Source organism: Anser anser (genome assembly GCF_964211835.1).
Source record: "Anser anser genome assembly, chromosome: 6".
Classification (NCBI taxonomy): Eukaryota; Metazoa; Chordata; class Aves; order Anseriformes; family Anatidae; genus Anser; species Anser anser.
Window position 1 is genome coordinate 34,709,571 of NC_139726.1, and position 21,338 is coordinate 34,730,908.

A 21,338-nucleotide genomic window follows, 5' to 3' on the forward strand; every position below is an offset into this window, starting at 1 on the left:
TGTGTGTGTGTGTTTTGCTTTGTTTTTTAATGTATTACAGATTCTATTAATCTGGAGAAAATCTGCTCTCATACACTACACAAGGTTTTGAGGCTACCTGTAGTTCATCAGCACTCTTATTCCACTACCTCTCACAGTGTTCTGTTGAGAAGTTTCTCTCTGCATATCAACATAGACAAAAATCTGTCCTCTACCAGACAATTAAAGTAGTGGATGAGAGAATAGTCCTTCATTCTCTTCTGTTTTATGATTATAAATGGCAAGGAAGAAATGGCTTCAGCTGACTTTAGAAATACATGTGAATTAAAGGACGAATGATTGTCAGTAGATTTTCAAAACAGCTACCTCAGAGTCCACCTATGTGTAAGACTTATTAGGACAGCTATATAGGTAGCTGATTTTTGTGCTTGGATTATATGGAAGGTTAATGCTTTTTTCCGGGTAAGTTTCAGCAGCTGATCAGCCTTTCATTCATATGTTGTTTTCTGTTGTCATTTTTTAAGAGAGCTTCAGCTTCGGGCTCCTTTAAAATCTTGACAGGAAAGTAACAGATGTCTCTAGCATGAAAACCTGCAGAATCTCCTCCACTGTTTTGGAAAAGGGCTTTTTGCAGCCTGTAACATAAATAGCTGAGTCAGATGAAAAGGATCTATTTAGAACCATCGCATCAGCATGAGTAGAGGAGGCTCAATAAATGTTATTGTACGTGCCCCTGCATATGCTAAAGTTCAAACCATTTTTCTGGATGCTATTGAAGATTGTGTGTTGGTATTTACATGTTTTAAATAGACAAAGAAATCTTCTCATCCTGAAGATATCAGTGACAATCAACAGTTGTTAATATATTTAATTCAGTATTATAACCCTGGAGTAAGCCTAGTCTGAAACTGTCTCTGAAATGATGCTAATCTGCATCACTTGAAATCTACAAAGCAGCTTTTCTGTGAAGACTATTAATGTGGATGGTTCCTTTTCAAATCGAGTTGGCATTGAAGGTTTTCTTTGTATTCACTCTGATGTTTCTGTACTGAAATCCATGAAAAGACCACACAATAATCAGTTGGTGGCATTGGCTGTTGTGTAAGCGTAGTTTTTGCAGCACATCGATAGCTTGATTCACGTCAGGGTGGCTGAAGCAAAGCTCTCTTAGCAGGTCTTGTGCCTGGGCGTTTTGTGCGGCATGTAATGCCGCTCTGTGGGATGGTAACTGGTGGCACCTGGGCATGGCTGCTTTTGCAATGAATACTTTCCATTTGTATTCGGAGTAGGTAGATCTGTGTGTGGTGAAACACGTCATGGTTTAATCTTAAAGTAATAAGCAAATCTGAAATTGAATTTATTGTTCAATAAAGTTGTACTTGATAGAGGTTCTGACTTCAACAGTTAGGCAATCAGTGTTTGCTTTTAATTATGTGGCGCTGAAGAGATCCCATACACCTCTTTGTGCGATTCTGTGTGTTTCCAAACAGTTATGTTGATAATCAAATCTGTAAAGCAATGATTTAAATTGGTTAATGAAGTTAAGTGTTAGCACAGCACACCACATTTTATCCTCTGTGCTGTTCAATCAAATCAACGTTATCTGATTTTACAGTGGCTTTAATGCGGTCCCTTTGTATTTACATGAGATTGTTTGAGTTCTTCGCCTTTCCATTGATCTTGCCCACTGATGATACTGGTGTCACCTTCCTGTTCACGTCGGGTCAATACATTCAGCAGTAGATTAAGAGCTGTTCCCTCCTCGCCAGAAAGCGAAGTACAGGACAGTAGGGTGGCTTTGCCTCCTGGTGCCATGTGCATCTTGGCACAGTCACATCCACTGGGCCTGCAGGAAAGTTGGCATCAGGCAGGTACATGCTGTGATGCTCTGTCCAAAAACTCCTCTCCAAAACTCTATCTATTGGCTCAGTGTGGGGAAACTGAGAACCACCAGAATGAAATACCTGGGGCAGAATAACACGGATTTAATTATGTATATGTGTATCGCATTTAGAGAAGAAACAAGACTTGAAAGTCTAAAGCTTCATTGCTCTATCTATATTGGGTTATATAGTCAGAGACGTTTGGAAATGTTGTTTTGATATTCCAGAGCTAGGGAACAACAACAAACAAACAAACAAAACAGAAACAAACCCAGAAATTTCTCAATTTAAGAAAGTTTGTAAATTGAGGCTAGGAAACGCAGTGTTTTGTTGGACAGCAAATATTCTCTGTGATGTTCATCAGAAAGAATTGCGCTGTGGGGCCTTCTTCCTAAAACTGAAGCATGTGCTAGGGAGTGTGCTTGAACTGTCTTTTGTGATTTCTAAAGATACAGTAATAGCAAAGAGAACAGAATTAAAATGTTTATTAAGGTCAATATTTGCTTGTTCTTATGCTTCATCACACTGTGATGTATCTGTTGACTTAAGAACAGTGGTGAGACAAAACTATTTTATATCCCTACTACTGGAAGAATCTTATTAATCCCATTAACAACATTAGTTATGACAACTTGTCTTAAGTGGTGATGGTGGACCTAATTGCTTGCAAGTGATTAGATATGACTTCATTAATGGTTAGGCCCTCCCATAGAGTGGACGCGCTATTTTGTTGGGATGATTTCTGTGTGAGATTGTATCTGCTGCGAGTCAGCTCTTCTGTCCTCGTCTCTACCCATCCCTCTGAGGTGGTTGGCTGTCCAGAATAACAATTGAAGCAAGCAGTGTTAGAGTCAGGGAGCTTTGCAACTGGTGCGAGTGATGCCCACGTCCCCCTTCGAGAAGCCCAGCAGAGCATATTCAGAAATACGGAAAGCGTTCAATACACAAACAGGGCTGTTAGGCACACCCATTTCAAAATTGCTGAAAAAGCAATAACGGCATGGCTTCAACACAAACTTTTAAGGTCCCGTTTTCCATGTGTGTATAGTTATATACATACACATATATATGTATATACCTATTTCTGTGAAAACATAATTTTCTGTTTTGTTACTTTGGGAGTTTGCTGTAATTCTTCAGGTAACAGTTTTCTTGTCATGATTTGAAGTAGCTCTTATTTTATGGAATGTGTTTTGAGATGCAAACAGCTATTTAAATACGTGTTAAAAGAATTTGCATTTTCACTTATGCTGTTGAACGGTTCATAATTAATGCCTTCTGCCTACTACTTCGCACTGTGACTTTACTACTTTTAAATGGAATTTAAAAATACTTTATTCCATAACTATTTGTGTGGCATATAATTATGATATCATTAAGAACAGTTTATGACTAGAATCAAGTAGGGAGGGGGAAAGCTATTTGTTAATGGAAAAAATAAAAGCTTCATGCTAGTAAATATTTCACCAATTTATGAGAGAAAATGGTATAGAAAAGCATTTTAAAAGGTCAATGAATTTCTATTAAATTGTATCCTTCTCATTACATTTAAAATTAAGCATGCAAGGTCGACATTAAAAGCCTTATTTTCAGCCTTTGAACTGCCATTTAAAGCAAAAGTGTAACGCTAATGCCCAAGAAACAGAAAGGAGTGAAAACTTTTTACTTTTCCAGGAGCTGTTATTTGAAGCAATAATTTTAGATCCACCTCGCCTTGTGAGATGCTTCCCAAATGGAAACATTCATTATGTAGGGAATGTATACACAGACACCATCAACGCAAACCTTTCACGAGGCCAGGTGCTGTCAGTGTTGTATAGGTGATTCTCCTAAGGATTCCTGTGATGGTTTGGAGTACTTGATTACTCTTACAGGGAGTCAGTCAGAGCAAATGCATAGCCTGCCCACCTCACGCAATGTCACAGGGCTCTGTACCCTTCCTATCAGTTAGGAATCATCGCCTGCTTTTTCTGTCAGATGTGTTACATGTACACCACTCAACCACTTGCTCCGGGCTGTGGAAGTTGCCCCTGCTTTGGTTTAACGTGGGACACCTCTGGTGTGACATGCTCCAGGGCATTCGTGCCTAGCAGCATTTTTGCAGTCCTAGTTTCAGGTAGCACAGTCCCCTGGGCTTTTATGTGCTGGTCATACGCAGCTGATGGCTAATTTTTGAATTCCAGACAAGTTTTTGAGCATCTTTGTAATTTTAAGCCAATGATCATTTCAGTGTCTTGAGAAGAAGTTTCATAGGTTTTGCTTGGATGCCCACAAAGAAGGAGGTTGCATGTGGAGAAGGAGGGATGATAAATTCCATACCTGAATGCACTTGTAAAGAATAGTGAGAGGGTCTTATAGTGGTCTTGCGTTCATTTTGGAAAGGCATCTGGTTAAAAGGTGCTTTGGGGTGAGCAAGAGCTGGCAGGTGTGGCTGGTGGGTTGGCTGCAGCTGTTCCTGGGGAGCATTATTGGTCCTGGCCATGAGGGACTCCTTCCTTTGTGGTGAGGTGCTGGAGTCATAGGTTTGTGAGTCAGTTGTGTCAGTTCAGTTGACTGACAGAACCATTTTACCTGAGTAAAGACAAAAACCACTATTTCCATAGCTTGTTTCATAATGTTTAAAAAATCAGGTGGTCATGATCACAACTTTTCTACTTTCATTACTTCCCTGCGTGTGATTACTGAGCTATAAAACCCAATTCTAATGTGAGAGGGATCCTAGGAAAATGTTTGAAAAACTCATAAGCTCAGGATATGGGAAAAATAATGTAATCAACAGACTTGTCTAGCGTTCCAAGGAAAGAATCCAAATAAAAACAGGATACGGCCGAGTGCTGATTCTTTTCTATGTACTTTCAGCTTTCTTTTCAAGGACACAAAAGGTTATTCCCTGTCTGCTGAAATCTGTATTTTCTCCCGTTATTTTTGCTAGGGGATCTTTTTATATGAGAAGATTGCTAACAGATGTAGCACCTGTTAACTTCTCCTATCAAAGTTAAAGGGATGTTTAATTCATTTTAGTTTTAATCTGTTTTAGATTAGAATGACCTTTTCTTGGCTTCATATTATAGTCTCTTTCTTGAAAAATTAATGTTTTCCTCCATGTTGCATGTATTGATTATTAGTGGCTAGGCAGTTGCCTGGTATTTATTCATAATTAAAAATGCAGTAGGCAAGAAAACTGGTTCTGAAGGCTTGTGGAATTTCTTTTTCACAGCGTTTTGATTTTAACCCTTATAAACATGTAAATAGAGGACCTGTACTTCTTACAAATCTGTAAGAAAATAAGTATGGGCAGAACTGGTATTAATAGGTCTAAAATTTTGGGCTAACACACTTCAAAAGTGGTCTAGCTGATGGAGGAGTGCAGTCAGTCTTGTTGTCATGGCTTCTGGCAGTCGCTATATAAATGCATAACTTTGATCACAATGGTGTCTGCACAAAGCCCACCCCAAACCCAGCTTTGTTCTGATTTTTAGTGCTAAAAGTAACAACTTTCCCTGCAGAAAAGCAATTCTATTGCATTTTTGAAACGTTACGTAAGGAAGACTTGAGCAGCCAAAATATTAGAAAGATTAGAAAGAAGCAATTAAGCTTAGAAAGAGTTCTATAGATTGTGCAGGGTGACGGAAGATGTCAGTATTGATTTTCTGCCACTTTCATGTCTGACCTTTTGGATTCCAGCGGGTGCTTTTAAGAGGATTTGGCTTGTACCAAATTAAAGATATCACAGCACAATTGCTGACTCATATTATGAGAACTGGCGGAGCTCTTGTGCTCCATCAGTGCAGTCGCATTGCACGTGGGGCCATTGTCATTAGATGATTTAAGGTGCTTCAGCAGATAAAAACAATTGAAAAGCTCTTTATATAAAAAAACCCACCAACATTAGTTGTGTTAAATGCAGTTACCATCTACTTTATTTTTATAAACAATTCATACAATTGTAAACTTTGGTTCGTGAAAATGATTACATGCAAAGCAATCAAAGTACATGCAAACTGTGATAAAGCAATGCTTCAAATGAAGTAAACCATTAAAAATATGCATATAAATTCAACAACATCATTATGGATGAAATTGGAAAAAAGAAAGGTAAGTGCTTTGTCTTCATTTAACACTTCCTGGCAGCATCCAGACACAAAACTTCAATGTGAGCATCCTCAGCTGAGTGCCCTTCCACCCTGGTTGTAAGAAACACATTGCTTGTTGGGACTGGTGAAAAGACTTTCACCTGACTTGAATCAGTAGGAAATATTTTACCATAGGATGGAGTTTAGTTTGGAGAAATGGTTATTTTTTCACTGGATGCCCAGAATACATCCTGCACAGTTTATTATTGCATCCTGCAGTAATAAAAGGTAAACTCCTCGTAATCGTTAGCGCAAATTTAGGAAACAAGGCATTAGTATGTAGTTTTTTCTGTCTGATAAACCTGTGGTGAATTAACATATTTTTAATTAACACATTTTTAAAATCCCACAGGATATATTGATCCAAAAGAGCTGTCTCTGGTGTAACTTCGCAAGGTGGTGAGAGGCTGAGCGTTGGTGGGGGAGCAAAGCACGAGCTGTGTGTTGCAGCATTACCTCCTCGAGCTGCTTCCCCTGTCGTGCTCTTGTATTTGCACAGCATTTGGCAGTAAAGATAGTCCTGACACTTCTTTCTGGTAAGGTCAGCCCTAAAGCCACCCAGATTTGAAACTTCAGCCTGAGACTCTCCACTGTGCTTACATTTTTTTTCTTTATGATGATGGTTTTTGCCTAATTTCACTGTTTTTCATGGGTAACATGCTGTGGGGATTTTTTTTTTGTAAGACTGAGCAAGGCCTGATGGTTTCCTAAATCCACTTCTATTACCACAGGAAACTCAGCAAGACAGTAGATCATTTTAGCTAGTAGGTAGCATATTTTAAGTCCAGTTTCTAAAGTTAGTTTTGTGCTAACGTGCTGTATGCACACAGGTTAATGTACATGTATGTATGCATGAAATAGAAAACCCATTTCAGTTAGAATTAACAAAGAAGCAAAGAACTCAAAGTTTTTAAGTCCTACATGTTTTTGCAGTATTGGAGGATCTAATAAATGCCATGGAAGAGGAAAAGGCCATAGTGTGAGGACATTATCCATGCATGTTGGAGAATCCACGCCTGAAACTCAGGTCCAGAAGAAATGAGTCTTCACTACTGTTGCTGGCTGAACTTGGGTTTGTGAATGACCAAAGTCCTAGAACCAAATACCTTTAAGGTTTGGGAAAGCTTGGTTAGATATATCTAACCTTTGCATTTTCTGGTCACTGCTGCTTCAGGATCAATTTTTTTAAGTGCTTCTCACTGAGCTTTGTATCCAGATGCCAGTTTTCTGAGCCATTTCATCTTGTGTTTAGTTTCCTTCCTAAGTAGCTATACTGTAGCAATATTTTACTATTAACCACAGATAAGCTGCAATGCTGCTAATCTGACTGTTATATCTGCAATATTGCATATATTGTTTTTTTTTTTTTAACACAAATGAGTAGCAGGTTCAGAAATGCTAATGTCGCATACATTTCCCGGATTCTTCCTGCTGAAAAAGCATGTTGTGCATCATGCAGTTTCCATGGCACTGGGAATTTTTCTTTTGTTTATTTCTTCAAGGCAGCTGGAGCTCCTTTCAACTAAAAAAGAGAAACCTTTTGGCTGGGCAGGGATGGCTTAAGGCTAAGTGAGAATTGAATAATCCAAGAAAATGAAGCCTTTGAAAAAAAAAATACCACTTGTATGCAAGAAATCTGTTTCTTTTACTGAATGCCTCAAGCTCACCACTGGTGCTGGAATCTCCTCAATATACATTTCTGTCCAGCACATTGAGCCATTATTTCTCTCTCCCTCGAGTCCTTTTTCCTATTTACATTGGAGGATCCTTGATCCTCCAGGTCATGCTGCTTTTGTATCTGCTGAGCAGTTCGCAATCCTAGCAACTCATTCATAAGGATTAAATGTGAAGATCTTTGGATCTGTAGTTTTATGGAAAGCTAAATGCATATATTTATCAGAGCATAATACGTTAGGAGCCTTGCTTTTTATTACTGGTTTACACTAATTTCTTTCAGACCTTTTGCTATTAGCTTTGATTTTCCCCTCTGTAGTAGAGGTTGGTTTGTTGGTTCCACGTCTTATGCAAACACCCTGTTGTTTGGGCTTGCAGGATGCTGATGGAGCTGAACACCACATAACCACATATGTAAACTGATTTAGGTTTTAATTTTATATATTTTTCCCCAAATAAGTATTTTTAACCTAAATCAGCTTGCTGGTCTACATGAATGTGTGCTGGCACAGGAGGAAGAGTGACTTGGAATTGAAGTGAAACCTTCATGTTGAGGAGAAGCTTAACACTTACACTTCTGGGGACTGTAAAACAGGTTTTGGTATTCTGTTGTGGGTCCCTAAAACAATGGGAACCTACAGGCACTGCTTACATAGAAATTAGCCACTAAGAAAGATAGTTGTAACTGCTGAAGTTTCAAATTGATCTTGATGTTTTTGCTGTTTACCTGCTACTTGGAAAGGTACAGACAAGTGTGTTAGCACTGCTCACATTAATTTTGTGTTTTAGCATTGCTCTGTCTCTGGCTAGCTGCACTGAGCCCTGCAGTGTGTGACAGGTGGGCAGAAATGCTCCCTCCCACTTCAGCCAGGTCCCAGTCTCTAGTCTTGCCCTGAGCTTTTGTGAATCTATATCAAAAAGGTGTTTGTTTGTTTGTTTGTTTGTTTTTAAAGTTTATCTGACGCCATGTCATTCATGCAGCACTTCAGGCAGCAGAGCGGTGCAGGTACCACCCCACTCCTGATGCCGTTTTAAGAATCTCCTAGAAAACGTTATTGGTGCTAATAGCTAGTCATTTTTAGATATCTTCCGTCAGCTCTTGTACACTGTATGTAAGAAACTTCAGTTTCGCTGCCCAAACGCTTCCCTAGATAGGTAGGCAGCAAAGAGATGGATAAAAGTGCTTTTCATGCCTTTTCTCTCTCTGACGCTCTCAACTCCAGAACCATTTACCCAACATTACGTCTTGAGATGTGCCTGTACTGCAGTCCTTTGTTTTCTCCCCGTATTCCAAGGTAAGAGTGAAAAGCATCACATCAGCCTCAACCTTCCCTTCTCCCCTTTGGCCAGGAGGTGGAGGTAGAAAGCAGCGTGCCTGAAGGCTCTGTGTGTCCCTGAGAGCCGTAAGTGGCATTTTTGTTCCGCTTCCACCATCTGTCTTTCCCTTTTATTGAAATTGTCGAGTATCAACTATTCAGCTTTATGACCTAAAGTCTTCAAAACTTAAGTGTTACCATTCTCATAAAGTAGCTATTCTCAAAAGTCACATCTATTCAAATAACTTTTTGTACGAGTGAGGCTCATCACAGTGATAAATGCTGAATCTGCCATTGCTTCTCATAAAATAATAATAATAAATAAATAACTAGGAAAAACTCATTTGAAGTTCTTGGAAAAAATGTATTTGGCATGAGAACAAAGCCCAGGCCCATCTCATCTCTAAGATGATACAGCTGGGTTTAAGACTGCAATAGGGTCACTCATCATTTAGATATTGTAGATCTGCCAAGGTAAATCAGGGCTCCTGCAGGACTCCTTTCTTGCATTGGCAGCTTAACAAAACAACCTCAGAAAGATAAGGACAAGGTCTTCAAAAACAGTGTGGCTGTGGGGGGAAAGGGGAGGTGGGAGTGTATCTGCACATGAGGAGGGAAAGATGTTTGCGTAACATCACTTGAAGAATAACAGTGACTCAGTAATTCTGCTTTTTTTTTTTTTTTCTCATGTATTTTCCCATAAACCTCAACAACAGGCTCTTAGGTTAGAGGAGGAAAAAAGGAAAACACACAAAACCCCACAACAGACTTTTATATTTTAAAAGTAGTATCAGGAACCTACCAATATTTCCCTACTTCCAAGTGGCCCTAGGTGAAGAAATGTCATGCATGTCCATGCAGACAAAATTGACATGTTGGTTCTTACATTCCAGAAGGACAAAATCCCAGACCATCTGCCATCAGCAGCCTCCATTTCACCATTGCAAGCCTGTAGGTTTTTTGTGGGGCTTGGTTTGTTTGTTTGTTTGATTGATTGTTTTTTCCTTCAAGGTATTTTCTCTATGACATATTTAAACTTAATTCTTTTTACCATTTAGGACTGACTGTCTCTGTGGGCTTCAGTGTAACTTTGTGAGGCTCTTGGCCAGAAAACACTGTAAAAAATGGATTCCTGGATGGTAGAGAGAAGATATAGTTTATTTACAGATGCCGAAAGAAATAATACCTTTTTTTTTTTTTCCTCTTGTTTTCACTTTTTCTGTCTATGGTAACAGGATTAATTTTAGGAAAATAAATACATACCGTCATACTGCATAATAATGCAAAATCTTAAGCTTTTGCCTATTCATAATTAGTCGGGTGAAGGAGCAGAGCAGTGTAATTCCTAGTGTTTCTTATGTGTTTTCTAATGAGACAACTCCTAAAATCAAAAGTACCCTGTCCCAAGCCTATGGGATGAATTCCATTTAATATCCATATGTCTGTGTAGTCAGTCCAATGGGATAAGGTGGTAGAGTGAAGCAGAATATCCTTCTCGTTTGCAGCTGGAAGTGTTTCCTACTTGCAGCTAGGACTTCTTAGGCAGAAGCACACAACCCAAAAGTGCTTTAGACCTTGCCCTGCTCTAAGGTATCTTTTCAGTGGCCAGACACTGAAGTGCTTGTGGCACATCACTTCAAAGCACATAAAGTAAGGCTAACAATGATGGGTCCCTGAAGCTATTAAAAGATAGTATATTTGCATGAGAAGGTTTAATGGTCTGGAAAGCCATAGCAAAATGGAATCAGTAAAAGGGTCTGTAAAGAAAGCTCACTGAGCCTGCGGTGAGGGTTTCCACGAGCGTTTACTTCAATAAGCTCCGCTTGGAGCAAACACATTGACTGCGAAAACTCCGTGGACCTACTGAATTTAAAATACGATTTGAAACTTCCTCAGTAGGGTCAATAAATATAGAGTGTGATGTTCATGGGTTTTGAGGCATTGTTTTATGTTTAAATAATATAGTTACTGTAAGTAGAATAATTTGTAATTTTAGTCGCTCATGGAGAAGCTGTGTTCTGGAGAAGAATCAAATGAGAAAGAAATATCTTAATTCAAATATCATTCTATTACCTCCCCTCCCCAAACAAAACAAACAACAGCAAAAACTTCTAAAAATATAAACAGAAAGAAAAAAGAGAAAATTCACGAAAAAATGTTTTGAAAATTTAACCAAGAAATTGCTATGGAGGATTATGATAAAAATCTTATATTTTTAGGAAAAAGAGCTGTCACAGTCAAGTACAGCAGCTAAAGCTAGGAAAACTGAACTTGGTACTCACCGAGGCCTCTGATCCTGAGCATGCAGGTATGCAGGCTTTAATGCATGAGCTGTCCCATACACCGATGCCACGTTCAAAGTTAAATATATTGTAGATGGCATCCAATTTTCTGGTTCCCCAATGCCTCAGCCAACTAAACTGATGATTTTTACCAGGCCGAAAACTAACCGCACAAACAAATTAATGCTTGACAAGCTCTAGAGCAACTTTTAACACAGATTAATAGCTACCAGTCAATTGGCAGTGGGTTAACTTGAGGTGAAATAAATCAACAAGTCCCCTTTCCCTATCTTTTGCCCTTCCCCTGCTTCTGAAACCACTGACACACGTGTTGTCATGTCCCCTTTAGATGGAAGGCTGCTGGGCATAAAAACCGAGATTTGTTCCAGTGTGTGGCTTTTGTGCTCAAGAGTGGTTTTCAGTCTGTTCTCAGGGTTATGAGTTCTGCGGGGTTAAAAGGCACTTCATCTCATTTAGGTTGGCGTTGTAAGGATCAGACACAGAAACCTGATTTTCCAAAGAATCTTAATTGCATTAGACACTTACCTGTCAATGAAACCACGTTAAGGAGCTGTGAGAATCTTTAGATGCCCACATGCCTGCTGCAAGGAAACAAAATGCTGAAAATCAACCCCAAGGTTTTGTGATTTTGTTTGTTTGTTTTCTAAATCAAAATTCTGTTCAAATTAAAGTGTGTGACCGGACTATTTCAGGTAGAGCAGTAAAGGCTCCTCCTTCCTCTGCTTATCATTTGACAATGATAAACATTTAGTGAAAATGGTATTCTTCTTTTAACACGTATCAGGAGGGAACCTTTTCGTAAAACCTCTCTTTGCTACAGCAAAACCTTCTTCTATTCCATCGTCTATGGATTTCAGCAGATGAGTGGTGGTGATGGGGTAAGATAAATTTTTCTCCATTACAACCAGACCTGTGTTGGTTTTCTCATAAAACACCAGTGAAGAGCCCCTTCTCAATACAGGTAGCCAGCAGAAACGTGTGGCCAGCTTTCGTGTCACCTTTTGAGTGCATGCTCTGCCTGGAAATAGTATTTAGAGTGTTAGAATAAATAAATAATTCTACAGATATATGCACAAGAGTTAGTTTTAATGGCAAAAAAGCTAATCAAGTGATTTTATGAGTCCCAGTTAAAAGTAATTATACAGTTGAAAGTGCTTTAAGGAAGTTAATGAGACAGACAAATGTGATAACAAATTGCTGTCTCATCATTAGCTTCCTTTAAAGTTAATTCAGTCTTAACATTGCAGGGCACTACTCTGCGTTGCTCTGCTTTCCGCTGGTCCAGCTTTGTCCCTGCTCTCATCCACCTCATCCATCCATCCCTCAGTTAGTTGGGGGGTGCAGAATCCAGCTATTGGCATCAGTCGGTGTGCTTGCAAAATGTGGCGTTTCCAAAAAGTGAGGATGGTGTTAGGAAGCAGGCAGCACAAGTTGGAATACATTTTGGTATATCCATCTGATTCCACTGTTCTTTATCCTAATACTAGGGTGTGTACCTAAACAAGAATACTGTTCATGAAGCTTAGAGTACAGTTTCATAGTTATTTGCATGTCTTCAGTAGCATTTTCAAGTATGCACACACCAGAATACTGATTAGCTCTCTTGTATGTAATAAGTGTTTTGGTTGCAGTTAGTTGTCTGAAGATAATCTTAAAGAGAAAACAAAGGTGGGGTGTTTTTCTTTTTTTTTTTTTTTTTTCTTTTTCAGCCTGTGATGTTCAATTAATATAGGGGTCTTCAGGGTACTGTTTCTTCCTTGGGCCCATAACCTTGCAGTGCAGCGAAACAGTGAAACCGTGGGGTCACTGCCTGTGGAAGCTGCTTTGCCTGGAAGAACAATGTCAGGAGGGATCAAGAACCCAGTGAAATAACATCTGATGTTTATGGCCTTGCAAGTTTTAGGTAGCTATCACGTCTCACAGATAATGGGAAAGTCTCAAGTATGGTAACTGGGAAGATCTGACAGTATTGTTGGTACTCATTTTCCCTGCCAGCCTCCTTTTCAAGTTAGGGTGAAACTGGAGCTTGCTATACACTGCTTGGAAATGAGTTTGCTAAGATCAATGAGTAATTTGATCAATGTATCTAATTGCTTTTTGCTTTGGCCTCACCGCCTTGATAAGGATAAGAACCTTATAAATAATTAGATTTGGTGCTAGAGTGCATTAATATTACTAATGCATGCTATTTGTTATTTATTCCTTCATTGCATCAGTGGATGATGTATAGACTGCTCACATGAGGAAGAAGTGATATAGGAAGATATAAAAACAAATTATATGTACTGAGTAATATCAAGATAGATGGCAGAGATGTTACTAAATTGTAAACTGTATGGTTTGTTTTTTTTTTCAGTGAAATTTGCTGCTTCACACTGTCCTTCTAACACCTAGCAAATATACCAGAAATGAAGGAATCGTTGATTGTGTCTGTGGGTACGGGTTAAAAGGTCTGTGTGCGTGTCATATTTTCTAAGCAGATTCTATAAATACAGCTAAGATATAGAGTAGTTTCGCCAAAGCAAGAGAATTAGCTGGAGTTTTTTGACAGCGTTCAAAATATGATTTTGCTGTTTTTTATTGGGACAGAAAAAAAAAGCTTTAAATATTTTTTGTCAAGGAAGGTTACACTGGAACATCTGTCAGGTCTAATGTGGTCTAATCCGGAGGTTCAGGCCAGAGCAGTCTAATCCTCTATGGGATGACTGTACCAGTAAATTCTCCTGAAGGAGGGGTATGTTTCTGTAATGTTTTACTTTGCAGTGACTGCGTGCCCGACCCTTTTAAGTCTACAGTAAATGTGAAATAGCTTACTGCAATAAAAGGAGCTCACATTTCTTGGGAAGTAAGAGTATCGACACTGGCAATCACCATGGTGTAGATGCTATATTTTAATTTCACGTTCTTACATGGTTCTTGTTTCCTGTTTAACCATTCTACAGGCAGCAAAAGTATGAGCCTGCAATGCACTAAATTAAAGCATCCCCTAGACTGAGAAATCCAGCCAACTTCCCAAAGTTGTCCATGGGAAGCATTAAATGTTTCTGTAGTTTTCCTTCTTTCTTGTAGAATGGGAGCAGAAAGTCCTGTCTCAGTGGTTAAAGGTAGCACCTCTGCAGATGTAGCCTGCTCTTCATACAATTTGTTAGATGCTTCCAGCAGCGTTTGCACAGGCTTAAGGATTTGGAGGGTGGAGAAGATGGATTTAGAGAAACAAAGCCAGCTGAGAGATGTGATCACATATTAGAGGTCTTTCATATAAATTATGAAAGATGGCTACTGTGAATTATAGCTGTAGGCTTTCAGACAATAAGCCTTTCAGGAAAAAATAATGAAACAAAGTGACACTCAATTCTGAGTTTCATTATCAAACTGAATCATAATTCAAAGTTCTTTTAAAACTTCCAGCATGGTTTGCAATTTTTTTTGATGGAACTGGGACTAAGTTTGATCATAGTTAACTGTTTTAAGTGGGTTTTTGGCTACCACTTTACTCCAGGAATATTCCTCTCCAGTAAGTCAGTGTCATTCCTGTCTGTAATCTGTTGCCAGCACTATCAAGGTCCAGGAACTATCATTTCTTACTGTCAGCTTTTGGGCAGCTGTCCCTCATCAAAATTCATAGCGCTAGCGAAAGCCTCCTCTTCCAAGGTAGTACTCTCCTCCAAATCAATACAAATAGTCTAACAGGCAGGGAAGCAGTAGCCTGTGTTCTCGTATTTCCATTCCCTGCTCATCCTTGACATCAGACTTTCCTCAGCTCCTGATGCCAGCGAGCCATGGCAATTTATTCTCATGTCTGACCCAGCCCAGAGAACTCGCCAGCTGAGGGCAGCCTCCAGATCCCCGCGGTCGATGTTGCTCTGAGCACCGGAGGGCTGCGGGTGACGCAGGAACGGGGCCTGCAGCGCAGTTCTCCTCCTTCAGCAGCAGCTGTGGTGGGACCGGGGAGTGTGCAATGCAAGGGGCTGAAGCCTTGGAAAGGACCAACCTGAAGCAAATCGACAGAGGTTTTTGGAGAGGTGATTTGGTATCCTTTCCCACCACATTGGAATAAAATACGGGTCCCATCTGATAGTTTTAGGTCATAACATGACGAAAATACTGTTTCATATTTCTTGATTGCTTCAAGTAAAATGCAAAATTTTATAAAAATAAGTACTGCTACTATTTCATTTGCAATTCCTTGATGAAAATATATTTCTATTGCAGATAGATACCTCACAGTCCACAATTACTAGTTAATGCTTTTTGCCCATGTTTAGATCACGGTGATCAGGGTGTCTCACCAGTTAGGTTGGTTAACAGCCATTGCCTCTCCTGCAGCAACTTAGGAACACCCTTGTGTTCCTCTGTATCATGCGGAGAATCAACCACCTACCACTTTTTAAAGTGGCATCCCATTCTTCCGTGCAGTGCGTGCTGTCTTTATAATTACCCAATTTCCTGCATGTAGTTCAACAAATCAAATGAAATTTAGTAATTGAATAGAAACCTCTCCTGCCAGCAAAATATTGCTCAGCAGCAAGTGATGTAGGTGATAAAGGAGTTGTATAAAAATGTTGGCTGAGTGCTCTGTGGTGATTTAAAAGTATGTGTATGTTAAGAGTTAATACAAAAAACAATAGGAAACAAAATAGAGAACCTTAATATAGTACTCTATGGCACCACAGTGTATCTGGTTATCATGTTGTCTTGCCAGGGAGGAGATGATAGTTGGAAAGGCCTTGGAGGCTGAAAAAAGGACCAGGACAAGTAATGAGTGACCTGGGTATGAAGGATGACTGAATACACATGCCTGGGAGACTGTGTGGTAGGGGTGTATGTAATTATGAAAGGCCCAGACAGAGAAAATAAAACATGTAAGTTTGTGACCTCTTCCAGTGAGAGAACAAATGAAACTTCAATGCAGCCTCAAAACAGAGAAGAGAATGGTCCTTAGTAAAGGGTCACTTTGCCTTGGTTGTACACAGTAAAATTTTACATGGGTTCAAAACATTGACCTGATCCAGCACAGCCATTCATATGTTCCTAACATCAAATACTTCTGGGTTTTAAACACTTCAATCTTGTCACATAAAAATCCCATATTTTCCCTTCCTGTGTCCATGATCAAATTCCACTAATACTTTCCCTCTACTTATTTATCATCTATTTTAGATGATGTGATGATAGTCTTTATATTGCCTCTGAAATGGTAATATAATATTGAAATATAAAATTAACCCTCCCCACCAAAGAACTCCAGTTGAAGGATTGTAGTAGTAGAAACCCCAAGGTACTGATGAGATTTTCTTACTTTGCAGTCCAGTTGCTCACAGGGTTCCCATGTCTCTGTTCCATTGGGATGTGCTGGGCATGCCAAGTACAATTGCAGAGTAGATCCCATTCAGGTTAGTCCTGTTACGTAATAATTATATTGTTTCCAAAAAGGTGCTTTATGTCAAGAGGAACACCAACTGTATTACATAATTTTATTTAGGTTACTGCCTTATGTTAGTATGTCTTGTGAAATTTTGCTTGAGAGTTATTCAGTGTGTTGGGTTCTCTTTATACAAGAAAGGTTATGGTTTATTTCACCGTTCTTGCCTTAGAATCCATCACATTTGCTGTTCTCCTACACAATTATCATATGTAATATTTCAGAGTTCTGATAATCCCCCAAATCTACAATTTCCTCCTCCTTTTTTGTTCTAACAAAGGAAAATATGATGGGATTCCTTTGTAGACTATGAGAATTATTTTAAGCTATTTCAAGGGAGTTTATGCCCTTAGAGCTTGATGTGCTGTCTCCACTACTTTCTTAAACATAAGCTTCTTAGTAATAATTGAAGTGGTTAAAAACCTATAGTTCCTTACTCATTATTACCAAGAACTAATTATAGAGTTTCCAGGATAGGTTTCCATACAGCATAAGTGTATTTCAAAGTGTAAATATATTTATATGTCTTCAAATAATATGCTCTTTTTTTTCTTTTTTTTGTTTAAATAAAACATTTTATGCAACATCAGTCTAAAAATGTCCTAGAAATGCGTGAGTTCCTCTTGTGTCAGCCAGTATTCAAAACCCAGTCCTGAAGTGATTTTTGCAATTCTTTTAATGGGCAAAATTGAATGAGGTTGTAGCTCTGTTGGGATCTGAATCAGTGGTGTTTGCTAACAGTCTGATCACGCTGAATTATATTTAAGTACAATGTTAAATATGTATCTTTGGTTATTTATATTTTTGTAAACAATATTTGCTGCAGTTGGGATTTTAGGGTCAATTCTCTCTCGGATTTGTCAAGAGCAGGTGGCATTTCACTCAAGTTAAACGTGTTTAATATGTATCTGGTGCTCAACTAATTTGAGATGACGGACCGTTTCCATGCTCTTTCTGAACAGGCCATGTTGTCATCGACAAATTCAGGAAATTAATAAATATTGCTTGTATATAATTCGCTGATAAATAATAAGCAAGGTTGGTTTTAATGCTTTTGCTTATGTATGGTAAATGGAGATGTGGGTCTTTCCTTCTAATGCTGGATGACAAACAGCAAAGCTATGGAAGATATTCATTACATCTCAGCTATGAAAGCATTCATCATGTTTTCATTTTTTACCTGTGTTCAAGAGGGACACAGCAGAGTTTCTTTTAATTTTGTTTTCACTTTAAGAAGCACACTTCATTGTGAAAGCCTCATAACTAAATTATTGGAGTTTGTGTTTCTGTGATTATTCTGCTGAGGCATATTACCTACCAGATCATCTGGGCACTGAATTTTTGGTAGAAATTAACTGGAAAATAACCTTCAACATGATAAATATTTGTAGCTGGAAAGGACCTGAGGAAATCCATCTGTAGCCTAACATCTGACAGAGCCCCTAAGGGGAGCTGGCAACTGTATAGCAAATTGAAGTGTGCAAATCCTGAGCCTCTCAGCAGATACAGTAAATATGTGCAGTGTAACACAGCAAATATGTGAAGGCTTTTAGTTATGGAGGTGTGTAAATGTTTACAAATATGATTAACTGCAGAGCACAAAATCCATTCGCAGCATCAAAGGAAAATACTAAAATTCCTTTTTCCCGCCCCCCTGCAGGATTATGCTGAAAAGAAAAACACGATAGCAAAAGCCCTGGAAGATCTTAAAGCCAACTTCTACTGTGAACTCTGTGACAAGCAGTACTATAAACATCAGGAGTTTGACAATCACATTAACTCATATGATCATGCTCACAAACAGGTAAGAGGAATCTGCTCACTACTTAAACTTAATTCCAGTGGGAATGTTGACATTTTTGGTTTCCATGTCCTACAGGTTGGCTTGAAAATCACAGTTGTCAAATTTCAGATTCTGGGAAGCAAAAATAGGCAGTTTTCTTAGAAACAAGTCATAACATGAAGATTTTACAGCCAAAAATTCTGAGCTGTAAGGAATGGGGAATGCTCTAAGGGAAATGCGAACAGTTATGTGGTAAAAAGGTACAAGGAATGATGAAAATGTAAATGTAGAATTCACTTGTCATCAGTTTAATTTTGCATATCATTAAATGCTGTGGTGTATTTAAGAGATTTAAGGGAAGCATTTGTGTCACAACAGGTGTGGGTAGGAAGCTTGACATAGTCTTTGGTAAACTTTCTTTTCACAACTGCATGTGTGTGAAATGGACCATAATTTTACTTAAATGCACTGCATATAGAAAACCAAGGTAATGAAAAGTTTCTGGCTCAGTTCACAATAAGATAAGTGTAAGCTTTTAAACATTGGTAGTTACAGTTTTACCGCCACGTTTTATCACCGCACCTCCAAGTTCCGTATCCTGCTTTTATAACATAACAGTGAGAGAGGCAATGCAACTGTCTTATAAGGCAATGGCATACCAGTGCAACCTCACGGTCTCCAGAGTGGTCAAAACTGTATTATTCAGAGGAAAATGCAGTGCATTGACTTCACCAAAAAGATACATAATGATCTAACCATACAGAAACTTTCTACTTAGTCCAATTAGCTGGTAGTTGTCCTTTATCTTTGTTTTATCTGGTGAAATCATAGGGTCCTTGATCAGGATTGATTGCTTTTCATTCTAATTGAATCTCCTTTTGTCCTGTAGTTCCCTTCAGGTTGAGGGCAGATGCTATCAGCTTTAGATTTTGTGAGTTTTCGATTTAGTGTTGTGAACTATGGAGCTGTAGACCTTATCAACAATAGCAGTGTATGACAACCTGGAGAGAAAGCAAGCTGTATTAGATGAGAAACTAGCAGGTAGCTTCCTTGCATCCTATAGATACTTATTGTGAGTTGTAAGTATTTGTAGTTGAAACACAGCTGGAACTGGTTCTTCAGGCATTGTCACACAGCACTACCTCACTGATAGAGGGCAAGGGAATAAAGTGATGGGCAGAATTTTCCCCACTTGAACTTTCTTAGAAATGTTTAAAGTGCTCTGAAGCACTTCCAAATAATAAAAACCTGAAGGCTGCAGTAATTGCTCCTCTCTATTCAGTATTGATGAAAAATGGATTTTGAAAGCAAGGTCAGGCATGAGACTTGTTTTCAATGGTTCACACAGCTACTTCTCCTTTTTAATCGCTTTAGACAGGAGATGCTGGGCACCACACCAGCATTTGGAGTGCAGCATGTCCTGCCTCTACACCTTTTGGGTAGGGGCTTCAGTGTCTGTGTTTGTATGTGTCTTTGTGGATGTAGCTGATGAAACCCAAGAAGCCATCCTCTTCCTACACAAGACAACCATGACTCTAACCTCCTTGGTGGGAAATCAGACAAAAGTTTCCAGTTCTCCAGTAGAACAAGTTGTATGGATGCTTGTTTCGACAAAGTGAAAATGTTCTGTAATACTACTGGAAAATAAGGCCATCGATTCCTGAGATTAAAATGTTAAGTCAGATCTAATTCTTCTGGAGCATTTTCTGTGGCAGTCTCTACAGGTGTTATAAAAACAAACCATTCCTCTTTCCATATTTCGGTGAAAGAGAGGGTAGGCAGCAAATGCTGCTATGCAGGCTCCCTCAGATTTACTGATTTTTCATGTCTTTTTTTTGGGAGCAACCTAATTTTTCTAATTTTGCTAGAGCCGTTTGCAGATGCTAATGTTGAATGCTTTGTTCTTTGGTGTGAAACTTCCTACCTCAGTGGCAGTTTAGTGGAGGGGAATGAACAACTGACCTGTCTGTGGATTTTGCTTCATATTTTTCTCCAACTTTCTCCATTCAATCACACCTTTCTGCTAATAATGGGCAGGTAAGGGAAAGCACTTGTAGAAAGTTTCCCATGATCCCAGAACAGTTGTAAGCATATGCAGCCAGTTTGGTTTCACTGGTCCCAGCACCCAACAGTGTCTTTCCAATGATCAAGCAGATGAAAAACTTCTGTCCAAACCTGAGTTCATCCCAGCTCTACTGAAAAGCCTTATTTAATCCTAACTGAGCATTCTGTTATCACACAGTCTTAAGCCATGGGATGCTTTCTCAGAGAAAATCTTAATTCCAGCTTCTGTACCTCAGTGTTATTGTACATATTCTATTTTTTCCATCAATTCAAAGATTGCTAGCACAGTAAATTTTCAGGCTTAAAATACAAGATTTTATAATCATGTGATTTCCCCCTCTTTGGATGAGGGGCCCTGTACTGTCAAGGGTTGGTTGTGTTTTGATTTATTATCTCATCTAGCTTCTGAAACCCTGCTTTCAGATTGTATGTAGTCCAGAAAGAAAGGATAGGGCTAAACTAATTTTATTTCCTGGGACCTGAAGGAGTTCAGACCAAGGTATCTGGGTCTCCACCTGCCTCTATTAGTGCTTTCTTGTTCTTAGTCTAGACAATATGGTTTGGAGAGTAATATCTGTAGCCTTTAAGAATCCTGGAAAAGTAACTTGCAAGGTAAGGTCAGTGGTAATGGAGACAAATGAACTCTTTTATTTGCTTTGAAAACCTAGACATAAAAAAGAAGGAAAACAAAATTGAGTGCAGGTATCTTTAAAACTAAGTGTTCTGAGCCCAATTCAGACAGAAATGTAACTAAGGCTGAACCTGTATGATTCTTTAATGA

At 38.9% G+C, this 21,338-nt stretch overlaps 2 protein-coding genes across 3 annotated transcripts in view; both read left to right on the forward strand.

Annotated features, from left to right (window-relative positions):
- The window catches only part of LOC310902057 (uncharacterized protein), a 351,736-nt gene extending 335,093 nt beyond the window's left edge, over nt 1-16,643 (forward strand). The window contains exon 6 of the mRNA XM_083842962.1: nt 16,595-16,643. The gene's annotated coding sequence lies outside the window, so the exon portion shown is untranslated. The remainder of the gene's footprint in view (nt 1-16,594) is intronic.
- Nucleotides 1-21,338, forward strand: part of ZNF804A (zinc finger protein 804A) — a 154,699-nt gene that overhangs the window by 96,517 nt on the left and 36,844 nt on the right. For both annotated transcript variants that reach the window (XM_083842871.1, XM_083842872.1), the window contains exon 2: nt 18,371-18,514. In XM_083842871.1, the coding sequence (XP_083698997.1) occupies nt 18,371-18,514 (144 nt within the window). The remainder of the gene's footprint in view (nt 1-18,370; nt 18,515-21,338) is intronic.